Source organism: Halichoeres trimaculatus, unplaced genomic scaffold, assembly GCF_033239565.1.
Source record: "Halichoeres trimaculatus isolate MK-OKI-2021-1 unplaced genomic scaffold, fHalTri1.1 fHalTri1_scaffold_10, whole genome shotgun sequence".
Taxonomy (NCBI): domain Eukaryota; kingdom Metazoa; phylum Chordata; class Actinopteri; order Labriformes; family Labridae; genus Halichoeres; species Halichoeres trimaculatus.
The window spans coordinates 32,259,116-32,281,003 of NW_027437187.1; the positions used below are offsets into that span (position 1 = coordinate 32,259,116).

General features: G+C 40.9%; 1 protein-coding gene across 1 annotated transcript; it reads right to left on the reverse strand.

Moving 5' to 3' along the window:
* Nucleotides 1–665: 665 nt before the first annotated feature.
* Nucleotides 666–21,317, reverse strand: LOC141796008 (creatine kinase U-type, mitochondrial-like). The gene is made up of 9 exons (XM_074676861.1): nucleotides 21,040–21,317; nucleotides 15,888–16,086; nucleotides 13,206–13,301; nucleotides 12,690–12,911; nucleotides 12,141–12,226; nucleotides 6,593–6,716; nucleotides 6,255–6,389; nucleotides 6,045–6,170; nucleotides 666–1,509 (listed from the first exon to the last, which is right to left on the reverse strand). Exons 1-9 carry the CDS (start codon nucleotides 21,183–21,185, stop codon nucleotides 1,396–1,398), a joined length of 1,248 nt encoding a protein of 415 aa, XP_074532962.1. The 5' UTR covers nucleotides 21,186–21,317; the 3' UTR covers nucleotides 666–1,395.
* Nucleotides 21,318–21,888: the final 571 nt, after the last annotated feature.

Genomic DNA, 21,888 nt, shown 5'->3' on the forward strand with positions numbered 1-21,888 from the left:
ACAGTTAAAATGCAGCTAAAATAATAAATCAATTATGGAACTACAAGAGGATTTTTTTCTTTAATTGCAGGGAACTGACTCACAATATATTTTCCTGTAAACCAACATTTCCAAAAGGAACATTTCACCCAATGCAGCCATGATAATTCTTTGAGATTAATCAGGCTGTGACACACTCAGAGGACTCTTGGACACAGAGCAGCTGGGATTTAGTGATGGCAAGAGGTATTTTCTATGTGGACTTTGATTAGGTTATTTATTTCTTTTATTTTGACACTATCATCTAATTCTCTTCACTTACAGCAGCCACACTAAAAATGATGAAGACTCTTATTTTGAAATGCAGGCTTTGCAGCCTACCTAAAGAATCCTGAAATTTCTCACTAATTCAGATCATTCAGATCCAAAGGTCTCAGCTCGGTTAGGAAACAAAAGCCCGAGCAGCAGCCTGTCAAAGCATAATACAGTTTTGTTTTGCCTCTGACTAAACACGGTCACATGACGCTCTGCAACCACGCTGATCACAATCACGCTCCTGGAGCTCGGTTACCGTGGTTACTTAAAGCTTGGGCTGCATGCTCAGGCAGAATAAAACCCGGTCCATGTGGAGACCAAAAAAGGAAACAAGTGAAGCAACAAAGTAAGACACGGAGTGGAGGAGGAGGTACTGTTAAATAGATGATTTCTTTAATAAAAGACGTTACGCTGTGACATTCAGTGATGAGCTGGAATGATATTGCTTCATAGCTTACAGTACAGAACCCAGCCCGGCCAGTGTGAGTTATTACATCAGACACCAGTGTGTCATCAAACATACAAAACCTCCTCAGTCTTACCCTGTTAATCTACATTCAAACCCACTCCAATGGTGAAGAGAAACACACGAACCACGATGGAAATAAAGCACAGATGGATGGACTTTATAAGCACCAGATAGTAGTCATGATCAATCAACACAGAGGGACCAGAGAGGGGAGGGGGGGAGCTGAGTATAGGACATGCGTCAGAGGAGGAGGGAGGCGGGGTAAAGCCAGGACAGGTGGGCCGAGGAGAGCTGGAGATACTGTTTTGGCCATGCAGAGATCAGCCGCCATTTTGGCTCTGATACAGTTTGTGCATTTTCCACCGAAAAGCAAGATTTGAGTTTAAACATCTTCAAATGCAAACACTCTGAAGCCAAATGCAGTATAGTGGGGCTTTTTGGTCGAGCCAGAATAATACATGTAGGTTATATCTTAGAGAGGTACACAAGGAGGGAGGGTGGGTGAGTAGATAAGTAGTTAAAATGAGGCGATGACATAGATATTTATAATATCTACGGGCACAAAGAGGGAGTGTTTGTGCATGTGTGTGTGCCCAGAGGTTTGTGGGGTGAGGTCAGGGGTCAGTGAGGGTCTACTTGAACTGCTTGATGGGTGGGGGCACCTTGATGTCCTGGCCTCTCTCCAGCCTCTTCTCGCACTCGATGAGATAGTTGACGCCGTCGATGACCGTCTGCACCAGCTGGACCTGAAGGAGGAAGCAAAAGATTGTGGATCGTAAAAAAAAAAAAAAAAAGTGTTGCAGTTCCTTGAGTGTCCACTTGGGCTCCAAAACCAAAGATACTTGGTGGATTAAAGAATTCATACGACATGACACTGAAAACACAACAGCGTCTGAGCTCCACAGGCAAGCAGCTGCTGTGTGATTGGTCACATCTGCTTCTTCGTTGTTCAGCTAATCAGTTTTAGCGTACAGCTTCCTGACTCAAAAGGAAACACAAATATGCTAATTCTAGTAGCTTTTTGATTCAGACGCTTTTGTCTGAAACGACGTACATCACAAGCAAGAATTTAGACAGAAGGAAAAACCTTGTTAGTGCAACCTAGTGCTATAAGTGCATGATTTTTTTTCAATAATGTAGAATAATCTAGCCAACTAACCACAATTAAGTGCTTCAACAATATACTTCAACCTTCAACAACATTCAGTAATTAGTGCTGAAAATTCACTGAGAGCTGGGTCTTTCTAACTCATTCTACCCCTGAGGACAAAGAGAAGAAGGCTCAGATCAAGGGTCCAAGTGTTCCCTGAACAGATGAGTCTTCAGACATCTCTTAAAGTAGAAAGGGACTCTGTGGATTGTATAGAGTTAGGTAATTCATTCCACCATTTGGGAACAACAGAGGGGAAGAGTCTGGCTAGAGATTTGGAGCTGCGCTGGGCTGGGGGCACCACTCACAAGCAGAGTGTAGTGGGTGAGAAGGAGTGTAGACCTGGATGAGGGACCCCAGGTTGGCAGGAGCCATTCTTGTCAATGTTTTGTAAGCCAGAAGAAGAGCTTTGAATCGGCAGAGTTTGTGGCACAAGTTGATTGAAATTAAGCAGGAAACCGATCTGTGGTTGAACCAAAGGTCAGGGACAGCGGAGGAAAAAGGGTCCAAAAAAAAGGTGGTTTTTGCAGTACCACCTTCGGATATATCATCTCTGAGCTCTCTGATTCTTTTTTCCTCTGAAGAGCTACAAGAGAAACAACTCCTCACTATTTTTTCCTTCTCTCCGCTCCAGCTGTCCCGACCTTGCCTTCATCTATCACGTTGTTGGCTCCGCCTGCAGAGAGCCGCTCCCCTGAGTGCTCATCCGTCTTCAATCTGGATGATGGAGACCCAAACGGCAGTGAGCGGCCCACGGTTTGGGTGCTCCTATTTACCATCTCACACTACAACCTCCTCCTGGTTTTATTCCTCCTGAACGAGAGCAAAGAGCAGACTGTGCTCCCTCAGTCCCAAAGAGTCACATCTCAAGGTTATGTAACAGTAAGAAAATCCGAGGAGTGATCCTCATTCTGAGAGCGAATTAGCACACCGAGCTCCAACCAGCAGAGAATTACACCAGGAGAACAGCTCTATTGTGCTGTATGACTGTGACACATAGGCATGACAGCATGAGCAGTGACATAACGAACACACACGACATGAAGAGTCTGGACAAGAACACCCTTCTACTCTCCCACTTTAATGAAAAACAGAAAAGTCTGCAGCTGTTGTGCATCCAAGGTTGCATGCATGAGAGAAAACTGCATTAAATTCTATATCGATAAAACTTTCAGTGCTCTGTTGAGCTTTGTGAACGTGTCTCAGCATCCTGTCTCTGTGTTAAGCTTCTCGAAGTGTAGACATGAGGTGAAGCTGCCTCAGTGTCAGTGTAAGTTGATGTTAAACTGAGCGTCACATAGACTTAGCATGTAAACAGCATATGTTTGATGAAACACTCATCCCTAAGTCTCCTCTGTGTGATTTTATAGGTACAAGCTTTTGACTTTTAACCCAAACAGATTTAAAAATCTTGCTGCATAATGCACAGAAAGTAAACCTTGACAGATACTCTGCTCTCTAATCTCACACCCTCACATAACAAGATATCAGAATAAAAACACACCTCCCTTTACAGGATGTTATCAAGATTATCCCTCCATTGATCTTAGAGGGAAGGAGATGTAAACAAACAGAGTCAGACTGCAGTCTGCTGTAGAGACGCTCTGCTGCTCTGCAGTGAGAAATATTAAATAACAACGGAGAGGAAGTTAGTGGATGTGTGGGTGATTTGGGAAAGCAGTAAACACATGGTGTGTTTTCTTCATGGAGGACTGAATGTGAGAGCTGACCTGATTTTGTATCTGTCAGCTGTAGCATGCTAGCTTTCTTTAGCATCAGGGCTAATTTGATTAGCTTGGGAATCCAATCAGTGTGTACTTCCCTGTCTCTGATAAGTTGTCCTGGTCTAAGTTTGGGTTAGCATATTGTGACTGTCACCAACACTTTAGTCCTACTTTAATGTTATACTCCCTTTCAGCAGACTGTATGCAACAATTTGGTGTTAGTTGCTGGTTTGTACAATAATTTGTTTCCTGACAGTGTTGATGATTATGATGATCCAGTACATATTTCATATTCCAGATCTTAGTTTCCAGAATATTGCTAGGATCTGGATCGTACTTTTGCATCCGTCAGAAATTATGGTGACCTTGTCTTGTATTGTTTTGCAAAGCAATCCGACCATTTATGGTGGAGTTATATACACATATGGTGAAAACAGCCCTATCTCACAATGATAAAGAATCCTTTAAAAAGTCCTGGATCCAGCCAGTGATCAGGATCACCTCCAAAATTTAACCACTTCTTCCTTATTCCATTTTGAACATTTCCTGAAAATTTCATCAAGATCCGTTTGTTACTTTTTGAGTTATGTTGTTCACAGACAAACATAGACATAACTTCCTAGGTGGAGGTTATTAAGCCATTTACCTGGAGCATAAAGACAGTGAAACATATACAAGATCAAAAATGTCTACCTGTGTCCATTTCAACACATCACCTGATGCCAAAAACATTCACGTCTATAAAGTGGAAACACCCCAAAATATTTAAATGTTCTAAACATTGATCCTGGAGGCATGAAGTGTGTGCACTCTATCTTATATAAGTATAGAAAAAAACAGCCTGATCTGACACCAACCTGAGCCCTGTCATGTCTAATTAATAATGTTAAGTCTGCACTTTTTATTTGGGTCTTTGTCTTTCGAATTGGTCATGTTTTTTTTGTTGTAATGTCTATCTCTTTTTCTGGTCACATCACTTCCATAGACTGTATATAGAGTGGATAGCGTGGCTTCGCCATTTATCATTCTACGGTTTTGAAGCCAAAATACCACCGACTCAGGTGCCACCATTGTAGCAGTTTGGAGCCAGATTCTGCGCAGTAGAGATGATGAGGGATTCTGGGAGAATCTGAGTGGAGCTAGGTGACTAACATAAGGATTATTTTTTTTCTTTCGAGAGTCTAATCACTTCTTGACTCTACCTCCCGACATAGTTTACGATCCCCGTAAAAAATATACGAGAACGGCAGCTGTCAATCATTGTTAAACGTTACGTAAAGCCTCGTTTTTAACCTTGTATAACTAATGAAAACGAAACTTTTCAGAAAAAAAGAGGACTCGGGTACAAGACAGCCAAATTATATCTTCAAATCACCACAACAATCGGACGTGAGAAACATTTCTATGAGGTGTATCAATTTTTTTAAGTTTGACCACAGCCCATCTGGAATGGCTGGAAAGCTGGATTTTTTAACCTATACTGCAGCCAGTCACCAGGGGGAGCAGTTTTTGTGGAGACCTCACTTCGAGCCTAGCAAGCTGACGTCCATTTTTTTTACAGTCTATGGCCACTTCCTGCCCTGGTGTTTTCCTGCCTTTGTGACTGTGATCCACATCACTGGTTGTCCTTAAGGAATAGAAGCCTGCATCTCCTTTTTGTCCTGAGTCAGATTGGTGTGTCTTCTCTATCGTTCATGTGCCGTCTTACAGTTCCACTGTTTCAATTAGCAGATGCTTTTGTCAAGTGTTACAAGTTATTTGGCGGCAGGTGCTGCCATTAAGTGTAAGAAGAAATGTTTTGTTTTTCCTGTGTAGAATAATGTGTCCGTAACTAACCACAATTAATCACTGCAACAATGTAGTTCAACCTTCAACATATTCAATAATCAGTGCTAAATACTGACAAAGAGCTGGATCTAGGACCTTCTAATTCATTCTACCCCTGAGGACAAAGAGGAGAAGGGTCAGATCAAGTGTTCCCTGAACAGATGAGTCTTCAGACATCTCTTAAAGTGGAAAGGGACTCTGTGACTCTTAGTTGCTGCTTTGCTCAATTAGTTTTTCCACATAAGATGTTTTTTTGTTGTTGTTATTTATTAGTTCTCAGTTTCCATTATTCAGACTGTGATGTATTGGTGATGCTTTGTTTTGATAGTCTTAATAGTAAAGACTTTATTTCTTTTACACATCATGGAAGTTGTGAGTTTGGGTCTTTCCTCCAAATGAGGAGAAATGTCAAAGGACAAAAGAAAAGATACATCAGCATGACAAGTAGGGGGTAGGGATGAGATAAATATTCAGACCACAACCTGTGAGCACTGATGGTCTCTGAACATATTTATCTGGGAATTCACCTCTGTGACTATGCAAACATAAAAACACACAGCACACACAGAGATGTCTCTACCTCAGACTGTCCCAGGCGGTCCAGGTTTGAGATGTCGAATGTACCGCCCACAGCAGCTGTGTCTACACCGCCTGTCCCTCTCTTCTGCAGACGCAGGTTACCCAGGATCTTACTGAAGCGAGGATCCTGAGGACAGAGGAGGCTTATTCTTACAGGAGCCTCATCTATGAGCAACATTTAAAAGAGTCTTTTGAACAACTGAGGCGTTACCTTGCTAAGCATGGGCAGTTTGACGTGGACTCCGGCCCTGAGTCCTGTGCCCAGGTTGGAGGGGCAGGTGAGGATGTAACCGAGCCTCTCGTTCCACATGAACTCCCAGCCTCTCTCCTGGATCAGACGCTCCACCTGGGGCAGAGAGACAATCACTTTCACCCACACACTCTCTGATCTTTGGTGTGTTTGATGGATGTGGACTTAGTGACTTTAAAGATTGGAAAATGCACAAGAGAGTCAGAGAATCTCTGTGTGGTCAGAGCTTAAACATCCAAGCTGAAGTCTCTATCCCCCAAACATTTCAAGAATTCCCTCCTGTTTACAAACAGCCATACCTCCTTCAGGCCTCTGCAGAACCTCTCAAAGACCCGCTTCATGTTCCCTCCTTTCTCCATAGAGATGACCCTGGTGTGATCCTCCTCATTGATCCAAACCAGGAACGTCTTCTCGTTGTTGTGCCTGCAGAGAGAATTTATATTAAGGTATAAATCCAATTATAAAATATTGATCCTCAACATGTCAGGGCTTATTTTGTCCTCAGAGAGCACACAGGGGAAACGTATTCTGCTTTGTTTACTTTCAACAAGACCTTCAAAGCTGCAAAACCTAAGATCACTTTGTCAGCGTAGAGGTGAAGGTTTTGTTCTTGAAACTGTGAGATAAAGTGAAGAATGGCGTGCTTCCTGTTACTCTTTGTCTCTAGAAAAGAATTTAAACAATCTATGTATGACGAAGTGAGCAAAAGGAGGTGACGACATTAGTCAGCAATCTTAGTCAGAGTTTGTGCCCCCTCAGACCTTTATCTGAGGCTTTTGTTCCCATCTGTGAATAAAACACCCACCGGTGACTTTAGTTAGCACACCTCTCTAACTGCTCGTTAACGCAAATTCCTCATCAGCCAATCACATGGCAGCAGCTCAATGCATTTAGGCATGTAGACATGGTCAAGACAATCTGTTGCAGTTCAAACCGAGCATCAGAATGGAGAAGAAAGGTGATTTAAGGGACTTTGAACGTGGCATGGTTGCTGATCTAAGTATTTCAGAAACTGCTGATCTACTGGGATTTTAACCCACAACCATCTCTAGGGTTTACAGAGAATGGTCCCAAAAAGAGAAAATATCCAGTGAGCAGCAGTTCTGTGGGACAAAATGCCTTGTTGATGCCAGAGGTCAGAGGAGAATGGACAGACTGGTTGGAACTGATAGAAAGGCAACAGTAACTCAAATAACCACTGGTCACAACCGAGGTCTGCAGAAGAGCATCTCTGAACACACAACACGTCCAACCTTGAGGCAGATGGGCTACAGCAGCAGAAGACCACACCGGGTGACCCTCCTGTCAGCTAAGAACAGGAAACTGAGGCTACAATTCACACAGCAACACCAAAACTGGACAATAGAAGATGGGAAAAACGTTGCCTGGTCTGATGAGTCTGGGTTTCTGCTCCACATTCAGATGGTAGGGTCAGAATTTGGCCTCAACAACATGAAAGCATGGATCCATCCTGCCTTGTATCAACGGTTCAGGCTGCTGCTGGTGTAATGGTGTGGGGGATATTTTCTTGGCTCACTTTGGGCCCCTTAGTACCAACTGAGCATGGTTCAAAGTCCACAGCCTACCTGAGTATTGTTGCTGACCATGTCCATCCCTTTATGAGCACAGTGTACCCATCTTCTGATGGCTACTTCCAGCAGGATAACGCTCCATGTCATAAAGCTGGAATCATCTCAGACTGGTTTCTTCAACATGACAATGAGTTCCCTGTACTCAAATGTCCTCCACAGTCCCCAGATCTCAGTCCAATAGAGCACCTTTGGGATGTGGTGGAACGGGAGATTCTCATCATGGATGTTCAGACGACAAATCTGCAGCAACTGTGTGATGCTATCATGTCAATATGGACCAAACTCTCTGAGGAATGTTTCCAGTTCCTTGTTGAATCTATGCCACCAAGGATTAAGGCAGCTCTGAAGGCAAGGTGTACCTAACCTCTGTCATTCTGCATGTTGCTGACCTTCTTGCAGCAACAGTCTGGGAACTAGCTGTCAACTTTACCTCATCATGCTCCAAATTAGAGCTGCAGTCAGCCACTACAGAGGCTTTCTGTCCGCACACTGACCTCCTTAATACTGTTAGAGATTTAATAAAGTAATGGAGAGGTTTTGAAGACAGTGAGTTGGGGAGAGGAGAAGGAGGAGGAGAGGGAAGTCAGAAAAAAAACGCAGCAGTGCGGGACACTTACATTACTGAGAGAGAAAACAAAACAGGGCTATGTGAAGGAGAGAGGTTGGGAGATGAGATAAAGTAGAGCAAAAATAGGAGAGTGAGCTGCCAGTGAAACTAAAGGAAGGGATGATGGAGGGATGGAGTGAAGGTGAATTATTAAGGAGAGCAGAGGAGCGGAGAGGGAGGGTGCTGATTGATTTTGGCTGGCCAACACATCACTGTGGACTATTCCTGGGAACACATGGAAACTTAAAGCTGAGGCAGCCCTGTCTGCATCGCTAATACACCTCCAGCAGAGCTCAGCTGAAGAATGATGGTGGAGTCACGTCAGGTCAGAAATACATAGGGATGATTATAAAGTCCACTTCAAATTAATCAAAGTGTGATTGAGCAAAACAGTGAAATTTGAAAAGCAAAAAAAACGAAGCTTCATCAGGGCTGGCTTTTTAAGGTCATTTAGTTTCTAGCAAATGGGAAGTGGAGGTTCATAAAAATCCAGTTGGATCACACTGAATATTAATTTGTCATAGCATTAGAGCTATTCCTAGAAAAAAAATGAATGAATATATAACATCAGTCTGTCTCAATCTTGTGTCAGATTACTAACAGTCCTCCTCTGATCAAAGAACAATTAATTCCTGTATGTTACAGTTATTTCACATGGTTCTTTGACAGTAATTTTACGGTATCTATCTGGAAACTTTGCTGCCAGCGCTTTTACAATTTTTTACAGTTTTCTTGTTTTTTTTTTTTTGTTTGTTTTTTTAACAGGGTAATCCTCTATTTGTAAGGTTGTTTTACAAATATTTTAAGGTTTATTTTTTTCCGTGGTTGACTGTAATTTTTTGGTATCTGTCAGGAAACTTTGTTGCCAGTGCTTTAACTTTTTTTTTTTCTTTTTTAACAGTTTTTTCTTTTCTTTTTTTTTACAGTGTAATCCTGCATTTTAATAGTTATTTCATGTATTTCTGTGTTTTTACAGTGTTTGTAATTTTATGGTATCTGTCTGGAAACTTTGCTACCAGTGCTTTTACTGTTTTTTTTTTTCCTATTTTTTTTTTCTGACAGTGATTTGCAACTACCAGTGAGGAGGGTACAGAGCGCAGCTATACGCTATCATTAGCATAATAGCTAAAAACAAAAAAACATCCAGGATGTTATTTTAAAGATAATTTCTGTAATTTCACAGTTTTGTATACGATTTTTGAAAAACAGAAAAATACTGTAAAAATTTAGGGTTAAGAACCATAAAATTATTTTTTTTTCACAGTGTAAAATTGATGAAATTTTTGTAAATCTACTAGCATTTTGTTGATTTATAAGAAAACAGGAAAAATCTGTGAAAAATTACAGACGTAATCTGAAAAATTACATTTTTTTTCTACAGTGTATCAAAGTAAAGACATATGCAAGTATATGTAGTCCACTGAATCACTAAGAAAGCAGAGTTATCCCGCTACCCTAGCTTTTTCTGAAGTGTCTCAATGTTCCAGGATGAAATGAGATGCATGGACGCTTATGTAGATTCAGCTTCAATCTGTTGCAGATCTCGAGTACCTACCGAAATCGAAACAAAACCACCACTTTAAATTTGTTTTTCTCTCATTTCGCTGCTCGTTTGTATTACAAACCAAGAGGGAGACTAGAGAGAGGCACAGAGGGCTTAGCCAACAACTGCAAACATTACATGGTTTATATGAAAATTCAGATAAAGATAAGAGTTGAAATTCTTCAAAATGTCCTTTCAAAGAAAATATCATTAAGGACTCAAGATTAAAACCCTAAAAATAGAAAAATGACTCAATATACAAGATATAGAAAACAACAAAGAACAACAAAGAATATCTTGGGCTTTTCCTTCACTTCCCTCTGACTTATTGTGAATTTCCTCTAGAGATCTTGAGTAAATGATACATGTACTGTCCTTTTACCTACTCTGCTAAATCCTTCTCAGTGATTTCTTTTGACCCCATGAGATGTCTGCTTAAAAACTGAGACCCACATGAGCTATATCTGCACACTCAGACTTCTCTTTAATCCTTTTTTAAACACAATGCTAACTCACTTTGCCTGAACTGATATTTTGTTTTCAAGCAAGCAGTTTGAAATATAAACCAGTTTTTATTCATTCACTTAAAATTTTATTATGACCACAGAGTGAAAACAAACTTCCATCTTTTGTCTAGTCGACTTCACAGCTGCCTCAGACCCAGCTGATCACAGTCTAATTAAAGATTTATTCAGTCTTTTTTATTTATATGATGAAAGCCCTTCTATTACCATCAGATGTGTAATTTTTCTGAGAGCAAGTTGAATCTGTGGGATCATGTTTTATTTGTTCAGGCAGACGCATCTTGTCTCCCTTCTGTTAGGTTTTCAGCTGCTGTGTTTCAGGTTGTGAAACCACATATGTTAACCCAACGTGAGCAGGTTAAGGCCCTGTTTCAGTGTTTTTGTAAAACCAAGATGGCTGATGCTGGTGTTACGGACTCTAAAATTTTGACAATTTAATGATGATATTTCACATTACACATGCAACAAAATTTTGCATATAAGCGCTACGTTGTCCATTTCTTGTAATTTTTTCGTGTCTTTTTTGTCATTTTTGCATTTGGAGTGGGTCATTACTTTGTATGGCTCATTTGTTTGTCACGGACACCAAACTGGTTTTGTCTTCAGTGGTTTTACTATTTTGGCTTCTGTGTTTGTCTGAAGATCCTACATGTTACCATGGCTGCATTGTTAACATGTGAAATCAGCTGTTAGCAGCCTGTAGCATGTCAATGCTAACTGGTGCAAGGCCGGATGTTTTCCCACAAGGTGAGGACGACGTGCTGGTTCTCAGGTGTGAGCTAAGAAGTGACGACATGGACCTGTCCTTCCATCCATCGTTATTGGGAAAGTAAGATCTATCTTCAATAAGATGGACAAGCTAGCTGTGCTAGCCCAGCAACAGAGGGAATACCAAAAGGCAGAGTAGCATCATGCTAGTCACAGACATGGCTAACGGAGCTTACACCAGACACCAACACCACATTGGAAGAACTTCACCTGCTGTGAGCAGACAGGATCCAGGAGACAGAGACTGAACAGACTGCTGAAGAAGCTCAGTCCTGGACCCTGTGGAGGTGGAGGCTGGCTGACTGGAGAGTGATGGACCAACTGTCAGCATCTAGTTTCTCATGGACCTTTTTGCACTTTCTATACACTTTCTTACTTTTGTTTTCTTGATTGCTGTTGTGACTCCTCCTGAATTCCCCCTCAGGGATGAACTAAATATTTTCTATTCTATTCTATTCTATTCTATTCTATTCTATTCTATTCTATTCTATTCTATTCTATTCTATTCTCATAGGAAACAGGGAGGATAAAGCTTAACCAACTAGCAGGCAAACCATACCAACAACATCCCTAACTGAAGCTCCATACTGAAGCAAGTACTATCATTTTGAGCTCTTGAGATCAGAATATTTATTTACACCCAGAGTCATGGTCTTGAAACCAGAGTCTTATAACTGAAATTACCCAGGACCAAAAGATATATGATTTTAAAAGCATATTTACAACTGATTTCCTGTTCAGTGTCCAAAGACTGTAGCATCTGTGACACGGTTCACAACATGCAGGGTTAGCCCGTCCCTTCCTTTCACCTACCAGATACCACGAGCGTCCGGCCAGTCCCGAGCCATTCCTGCACACGTCAGGAGGGGTGACACGGGCTTGTCGAAGAGGAAGTGGTCCTATTACACACACAGAAAACAGAAGTTATATATTCAGAGAGCTGACAATGAGTAAAGCTGAAGCATTGAAAACTTAGAGGGGTCGATATGGTCTGAGGGGAACAGAAACAAAGGTGTGAGGCTGGAGAGCTCAATTATCATGTCAATCTTTCTTTCATTGTTGTGAGAACAAAAACAGTGCTGCAGACACAGCACCAAGCCATTTCTGTTTACTGAGAAGAGATTTTATACACTCTCTTTTTGTCCTCTGCTATTCATAAACAGCGAACCTGAGTATAAAATAATATACAAAAGCTCAAATCATAAATACACCATAAGGAACTCAGGGACAAAAAAGTGATTGTCAAGTGACTGTTTATATAGACAATAATCATTTCTTTAATGTTAGTTGAAATTGAGATGGAAAAAAGGTTAAACACGTTATTCACACAGTATTCACAGTCAGAAGTGTTACATCACTCACATCGATGAGCTGTTGCTGCTCTTTTTCTGTCATCTGGGTGAGACTGAAGTACCTCCCTGACAGGTCTTCCTTGAGGCCGGCGAGGGCGTCCACCACCACCCTCTCCACCTCCCTGCGCTCTGCTCGGGTGCAGGCAGGAGGCAGACTCAGCCCCCGGATACTACGGCCTGTTCTCACTCTGGATGACAGCACGTAGCGCTCGTCAAAGTGCCCTGCCTGGATCTGAAAGGGAGACAGACAGAAAATGCAGGAAGTCTGACTTGTATTTACTCCACTGCAGTGCTGCTGCAGTGTTTTTTTCCTCAGAGGTTTTTTCCTCAGAGTGAAGCTTTTGGAGAAGCTTTTCTATAGAAAACTGTAGTTCATTTATTAAAGTGTCTTCATGCAGTGACTAAAATCTGGTGGCATGTTTCTGTTCTGGGAGCTTGAAGCTTGAGGTGGGGCCTGTCAGCAGATACAGGCTGGTGTTAAGATCTGACCCTTCACCTTCACCTGTGTTCTTAAAGGTGGTTTTACCTTGCTAGCATCCAGATCAGTGGGGTGTGTCATGGTGCGGGGGTCGTAGCCGTTGTGCCTCTCTTTGATAATGGGGTCCAGCAGGTCTGCAAATACCTGAAACAGATAGATTCTGAGTGTGAAGATATGGCTTCCCATGTATGTTTTAAGGGGACATATCATGCTTGTTTCTCCTTTTCACCATACCAGACTAGGATGCCTGTAAAGCATTTCTGCCCTTAGTACAAGTCATTTAGTTCCTTTATTTCCCCACAATAGCGTTCTCAATATCCTCAGTTTAGGCCATTCTGAAGATCTCGTTGAAACGCACCGTTTCCAGAATGACCTCCAGTAACCTCGCAACGTCACAGCCCTTTGTGCTCTGATTGGTCAGTTCTATCAGAGGGGCGGAAGGGGTAGAGCCAGGGGGCGTCTTTTGCAGCATGGCAGTATTTATAAAATCGCCATATTGGATGGAGCAGACCGAGCAAGTTTGCTGTTTGCCTAAACTTCACTGTAAGGCATTGATAGCAGTAATAAAACGGCAGAGTGTAGGATACGTCCTTTTGTATTGGACCCCGAGTCAGACCCGGACGGTTCTGCAGCTCAGGAGGAAGAAAATCCACCTCGACACAGATCATCTCAGGACGCTTCAGTGTGATGAGTCAAACCGGTACTGTAACATGTATAGTTTATACGTTTATACTCGGCTCTTGGTGGATGTATCCCTCGGTGGCGGTTGTGTGACTTACTGACATCACAGAGGAGGAGCTGCTTTATCAGATTACTCCAATAAAAAGAAAGGATCCTCGTGTCGTCACGACGTTTGAGACCTATTTTCAGAGGCATCAAATCTCGTTCTAGGATATCAGAAAAAATACAAGATCTCATTTTTTGAAAATTCAGGGGGTGAAAGGTCTTGTTTTCAAATTTATTATATTATATTATATGTAAGTATTAAATCAGGCATCAGCATGATATGTCCCCTTTAAGCTACACACTCCTAACAGGATGTAAAATATGACGTTATCAATGACTTTGAACTTTCTGCTTGGTTTAAAAGCCCGTGACTGTGCAGTGCTTTCAGCTTATACTCCCAATGACGGCACTGTTACAGTGGCCCTGACACACAATGTAGCGCTTACTTCTGGAAATCAACCGGGGAAAAGTTTTCCTCCCCAGCCAAAAAGTTGGACCGTGTGTTTTTCCAATTCGTAACGTTTCTGGTCGCCCACAGGAACCTACCTTTTTCTGTGTTATTTTGTCGTCATGTTTTTTACAAGTTGTCATGCTTTCTTTTCTTTGCTTTGCTATATTACATTTTTCAATGTAATGCTTTTTTTGTTTTTGGGTCCTCATAAGGGATGCACAATATATTGGTATCAATTTCAGTATCGGCGGATGTTGGTCATTTTTTTTACACATCAGCCGATGTGGAAAAGTGGGCCGATATTTACTCATTGGCTGCCAGCCATTTTCAGAGTATCTTAAATGATCTTTCAGGTCCCAAATAATATTGTTTTCCATGACTATGTAAACACCAAAACTACCTAAGAAGAGTAGACTCTCTTCTTTCATGTCTCTCTTCCTGTTTTTGATCCAAAAATCAGACAAACATACTTTTTTATCGCGTTTATCTCAGTTCTTTTTTGTTTTCTACCATTCTCTGTTTTTGTTGTTGTTTTCATCAAATTTTTCCCTTTTTCTATTTCATTTTTGTTGCTGTGTTTTCCTTTTTTAGTTGCTGCTTTCTTGACATCTTGAGGACGCTTTCTCGTTGTGTGTTTTTTTTCTTGTTATGTTTTTTTTGTGTGTTTTAGTTGTTGTTGCATTTTCTTTTTGTTTCCCTGTGCTCTTTATTTGTATTGCACTTCAAGGCCACCAAACACTAAAGCATCTTTTGCTTTATTAAGACTATTCCACAGGCTACATTTCATACAACTATAAAGTAGTAAAAGAGAAGTTCAGTGTACAAATACATGTCTGGTTTCACCTTCAAATGTCTTTTTACCCCATTGAGAAAGACTTTGTAAAGTATTTTATACATTTGCCCTATAAATCATTATTCACATTGTTAGTAACGTTTCTATGCTCCAGCAGCCCTGAAAGGAACTCATTCACCAAGCACTGACCTGCACGTAACCCCACACTCCCCCTGGTTATTTCTCAAAAACCAGAGTGAACATGGACCAAAAATATGCTGACTACCATTAAGAGTGAGAGATAAAATACAGGAAGTGAGATTAAAGGTGAAACAAAGTCAGACCTTCACTATAGATAGAAGCTGGGATCCCAGAAGAGGTGTCCTAACCTAAAACTCTCCTCCTCCTCCCCCAGCACTCCTTCCTCTTCAACAGAACAGGGAGGATGGATGACTGTCTTCTTTGAATTGTGGTGTGGCAAGTTTCCCAAACATTTTGTAGTCATTCATGTTGAAATCATTCTTACAGTAACAGGAAGTCAGTATGAGGCTGACATTCAAATGAAAACTGCTTCAGTGAATGAGAAACAGCTGCTAATGAAACTCATGAGGAAGTGCTGAAAACTGCAGTTCTTCAAATGACCACTTGAGGCTGGCACCAAAAGTGAGCCAATCCCAATCGATGGCCATGGTAAAATGCAGAAATAAACATCTTTCAAGCCAAATTCACTAATGGACATGTGAGACGAGCTACTGTTGATTAGTGTTTGTTTTTTTCTGACCTCATAGGACTCCTCGTCTCCTGCCACCATGCCGACCGTCTTGATGAAGGGGTGCCCAGGGTTGTCCACGCCCGTCTGGATGGCCTGGTCCAGTGTGTAGCCATTGGGAGTGGCCTTATCCAGCAGCTTGGCATAGATGGCAGGTGTCAGGTGAGTGGCCATGCAGTTGTTGTGTTTGCGCAGGTCAGGGTACTCGGCACTGTTCAAATACAGACGTAAGATAGAGAGGAACAAGTCTCTTTAGCTGTCAGTGTGGGCACAGCTAGGGATGAAGCTGTGTCCTCTGAGTGGGTGCTGGATAAATTACTTAAATAAGGTCAAACCTGTTAACACCTGGCTACAGGACATCTGCTCTGAGAGATAGAGGACACACAGGGACATGAGCCTGGTGCTATTTAGCATATTACTTTAGTGAAAGTCTTTGTAAGGTTGCCTTTACTGCTACACTAAAGTGAAACTATTTTTGTTCTGCTCTGTTTTTCTGTTTGATCCCAACAAACAGTCTCTAACGTGCCAAAAACTCAACACAGTACTCTCGTATGAGCAGTGCAGAAGCAGCCAGTTGAGTCACAGTCCCATGCTGTTGAAACAGTTCCCTGAACTGTTAATATAATATCTTTAAATAAAAAGATGTGGAAGTTTTTCCAGCAGCTAGTCACAATCTCACCCATGTCATCCCAATCTAGAGATTTCTCCAGAAAAGCAACTAGATGTGGTGAATTCTTGAAGACATTTTGAAGGGTCATCAGGATGTCAATGGTTGTCACATGGAGTCGTTGGCAGAGTTGTTGACCTAGTTCCCCCGAGTTGTTTGGATCACATGGTACAATATTGACTATGTGTATAACCTTACAAAGCCTTGTCCATACTTCTGCGTTGACTCTACGCTGTACTTGGTGAAATACTTCGTTGTGTTTGTGACATTCTGTAATACTCTGCTGAAACACTTGTGGGCAGTGTTGTCAGTTCCATAGTCAGATCACATGCTTCTGGTCTTCTCTAGGTTTTCTGTTTTCATTTTAACAACAACTCTGAGGGTATTGTGTTACAATAGGGCTGATAATAACTGTTGTAGTAGTTATTTCAGGAAAGAAGAGAGAGGAGACGTCTTGGCTGACGTGGAGCAATTCCACGAGTCGCCATACATGGGTATGTTGTTGTACATCAGTATGCCGTAGCATATGTGATTGGTCTGAGTAGCCGGTGTTCCTATACAGAGACCAACACACGGGGTCTGACCTGTACCTTCTCCAAACTGCAAATATGCAAGCAACAAAGACCGCAAGCTCTGTTATTGGTCTTCTGAGTGAGACCATGACTCCTCCTCATTTCTGGAATATCTGTATATTTGCTGAAGATTTAATCTCCTTCAACATCTCCTCTCTATTCTTCCACAAATTGTTCGGTAAATCACAACATGTATCAGCAATAATTTATAACAATAATAATGCTACGAAAGGGTATTATGTGAGAGTATTAAGAGTAGACTTAAAACTGGGCTCCTGTTTCCCTCTTCCCTCTGTCAGTCTAACTTCGAATCTTAATGTCCTGTTATAGTCACTGACCATACATCTCTTCAGGAGTCTCTGGGTTTGTCTTGTAGGTTTCTCTGGATTGTTACTGGGAATGGCCCGCTGCTGTGGACCCATAAGTTTCACTTTAACCAGCAGCACATCTCCGAACTATGGACTGTGTCTCTCCCCCTCTTCTATCTCTCTCTAACTCCAACACAGTCGAGGCAGATGTCTGTCCAACATGAGTCTGGTTCTGTCCGAGGTTTTTCCCGTTAAAGAGAAGTTATTGCTCGCCATTGCAACTTGCTGAATGCTGCAAAGTGCTGTACCCTTGGTGGGTTAAGGTGAGACCAGACTCCTTATCTTGTCTTGATGTTGGGTTTCTGATAATAACATTTTATCCACATGAACGTGTCTAGACCTGTAGGGATGGGTACCAAATTAGGTACTTATAAATGAACCGACCAATTTCTGTCAAAAGTACCGGGTACCGATTCATGGAAAATCAAAAGGTACCATGTTTAGGTACCTAAATGCATCCTTGTGACTTTGAGGGACTGGAAGAGTAGATAATTTTCCATGCTGACCACTAACACAGCATTGCAAGGTTATATACAGAAGATTAAATATGTGAAGTTAAGAAATTTGAGATTTTATTACTACTAACTTTTATTAAATTGACATTTTTTATCACATGAACACAAAAAATTACCGGAAATTGGTACCGTTGAGCATCGATACCGGTTGGCAGGTACCGGGCATTGGTACCGAATCGGTTCAATTGTGAAAGGTACCCATCCCTATAGACCTGTAAACGATTTTTAGTAAGTGTCTTGAGATTAGCAATGGGTACCGAATTAGGTGCTTTTATAGGTACGGACTGAATCCCATCCGTGGTACCTAGTACCGATTCACGTAAAATCAAAAGGTACCGTGTTTAGGCACCTATACATATGCTTGTGCCTGTAAGACAGTAGAAGAGTAGGTGATTTTCCATGCTGGACACGAACACAGCATTACAAGTTTATATATTATAATATAATGATGTTAAATTAAAAAAAACTTTGCGGTTTAGTATTGAACAAATCTATATTTATTACGACATAAACACACACAAAGTACCAAAAACTGGTGCCGTCTAGTACCAATACTGATTGCCAGGTACCAGACATCGGTAACGTATCGTTTCAAATGTGAAGGTACCCATCCTCACTTGAGATAATATTTGTTATGATGTGGCGCTAGAAATAAAGATTGTAATTGAGTGATATAACATACGATCTAAACCGCTATGAAAAAGCACACAGAAATGTTGCGGGACTGCAAACAGGTGTTGACAGTGCCCTCTCGTGTTTTGCAGGAATATTGCAGAACTTCACGGCTACTTGGACACAGAAGTTTGTGGTGCCAACAGAATTATGAGCCAGGCTTTAAGCAAGTTTCTCGAAGTCTACTGCTTTTCATGTAATTGTTGCAGGAGAATAAGAAACCTAGAAAAATATCACCCACCAAATGTGTACCGTTCCTTCTTACAAGTATCAGAATTACTAAGAAACAGACACTATTTAAGTCCTGATACTTGTCCCTCAACCAGGAAAGGAAATTGACGTATACATAGATCAGTAATCCTATGTAAGGCACGTTGACAAGTACAGTAAGTAACCATAAGGCAAAGGGACTGCAGAGAGTTCAGTGCCAACAGGCTAAAATAAATCTATGCGAGGTGTTCAGTGAATGCAGATAGAGGAGATATAAACTAATACTGTAAATACAATAGTGTAGCTAAATGTTGACCAATAAACCTCTAAATTCACATGAAATATTTAGGCGTAAAGAGAGCTTTCTGTTAAAATCCGGCTTTCATCCAAACAAACACTTCTGAAATGAAATTGCCTTTTTGGAGCAGAGTGTCACAGACTAAGCAGCTCAGTGGTTTCTGTTTCCTGCTGACTCACAAAAGATAGCAACGGCTAAGACGTTTACCACGACAAAAATATATTTTTGATATGAATGGTTCTGCTCACAGAACAGAGCTGAGAAATGAATTATAAACCCACCAACAGTCATCGTGAAGGTTTTTTTTCTTACTGCAGAAAATCAGGCAGAGCATCACTGACTGCAGCCCATGCGGAGCCACAGGGGGACCTCTTAGAGCCAAGAAAACACAGGTGGCTGCAGGTCATCAGTGAAGACGCTCCAACATGTCCTGGTTTCTGTTTTAATACAGGGTTTAATGAATTAACATGCTGCCTGAAAAGAGCTCCAAAACCTGTGTTTTTTTTCCCAAAAAACACAATGGATGGATGACTCACTGACCACTTATGAAATGCAACTAAGTGATGCAGTGATGGCTTTAACCTCACACTTAAGAATAATAATGTACACTGGCATGTTATGATTAAATTTAACACATATTACATTATTTTTTAGCTTAGATTTAACTACACTCTGTTCATTTATTGGCTTGAAACCTAGAGTATCTAATAAGTGCTGTCATAAAATGATAAGGATTTAGGTCATATAACCCCTGAGATAATACAGAAAGAAAATGATATTCTGAGCTGAAACAGAGAATATCATTTGCAGAGGGTGTTACTTATACAAAATGTAAATATTGTGCCCTACAATTGGGATTAAATGGGATTTTTTATCGTCAAACCCCATTCTGTATATTCCTTTTATGACTTGCACAGTAAGATAAGACAGATATGAGTGATAAATTGAGAACTGGAGCATTAATGGGTTAAAAGCTCCCTGCCTGATGTGACTTCCGCAAAACTGCTTTGCTATAAAGAGACGGAGCCCACAGAAGAATCTGCAGACCAATATCAGAGCCTTAAAGTTAAAGATGCTGTATGACTGACGGGCTCCTTTTTGCATAAAATGTCTGGTGTTGTAGGTGCATTTTCAGTGTGACAGTTATGTAACACTCTGGGCTTGGTTTTATATCAGAGCAGCAGATAATGTGTCACTGATCTTTATATATGCACTGCTTTATAATGCATGCATGCGTGGTGTAAGACACGTACACATCCTAACCTCAACCACTGTTTGACTTTCATTTTCTGCTTTTGCTTTTTCAATTCACAGCTATATCCACACATATAGCACAAGTCTGTCCCACGATATTAGATGGAGTCAAGAAAAACCTTCTAGTTCTTTCCACAAAAAAATATGGGAGGACCAAAATGCAAAGATTTCATATATGTGATTCTATGAGCTCCCTCCTATAATATTATTTAAAGGTACAGATGCCCCATGTTCAACGTTAATACATCAACGTCTTTGATTCGTGTCAAACTACATCCTGTTTTAACGATTCCCCGGCTAAATTGGTTAAATATGATACCATTTAAAATATATTTTTTCATTAACTGTCATCTATAATTTTAAATATACAGAAATTGCACATCTCTCAGTGTGAGTTTTTTTTAACGCGGCCGGGGCGGTTACCTTAAATGCCCCCTTCTGAAAACGGGGTTCTGCTGGCAAGGTTACTTCTATGTATTGCACCGCGCCATTTTCCATAAGTTACACACAAAACAACATTTTTTGGCACTAAAGGATTAAGGTGAGGCTGATAACGGAAAACAATGTAGATATATTGAGAAAAAAACAACCCAGCAGGGTGTCGATACCTGGCGGGGTAACTCTTGCGGACAGGGACTCCGGCGTTGACATGTTCCCGGTGGAGCAAATATCCAGCCGTTACTGACCCTCCAACGAACGACAAGAGCCCGATTTTTCGCTGCGAAGTGAGGATTCTTGAGAAGCTGCTTGCCATTTTTATTTTATTTTTTCCTTAAAAGTGATAGAAAGAAGTATTTTCCTCGGTGGCAGAAAGGGAGGGACAGGTGGATGGGTGAGAGTCAGTGATGAAGTGCCTCTAGTGGAATGATAACGGGGAAAGTGGTCTAACGGAGCAGCGTCAAGATGGACAGGCGTACAGGCCGTGGCCGGAAACACGGCTTCAAAATAAAAGCACAATTATTCTATCGATGAACTAATTTACCTTAATTTACCTTAAAAAGGTAAAGTCAGTTTTTTAAGCATGGTTATGAATTCACATATCAGATTTAAAAATGCATATCTAAGTTACACATTGACTAGTTTGACAACTGTATCATATATTTTGACAAGGTAGTGCAAAACTACATTTTATCATAATTAGATGCATAGAAATACAAATATATGAACATGAATTTAATTTGCAATTCATAAAGTATGACTAATTATTGAGGCTTGAAGTGTTTAGAGGTAAAATCTATTATTGTACAGTTTTAAAATATTGTTTTGACATTGTCTTAGTATTTTGCATAGGGTTTTTTTTTTTTAAGAATAATACAATTTACAACATAAAACATTACAAAAAAAAAGAGGCAATTCTATGAACCCTCTTAGTGAACTTTATAAACTTTCTTAAGTTATTTTTGCCACAGTAAAACTTGCTGACCACAATTTAAAATGACTATTCTTTTCCTTTACTA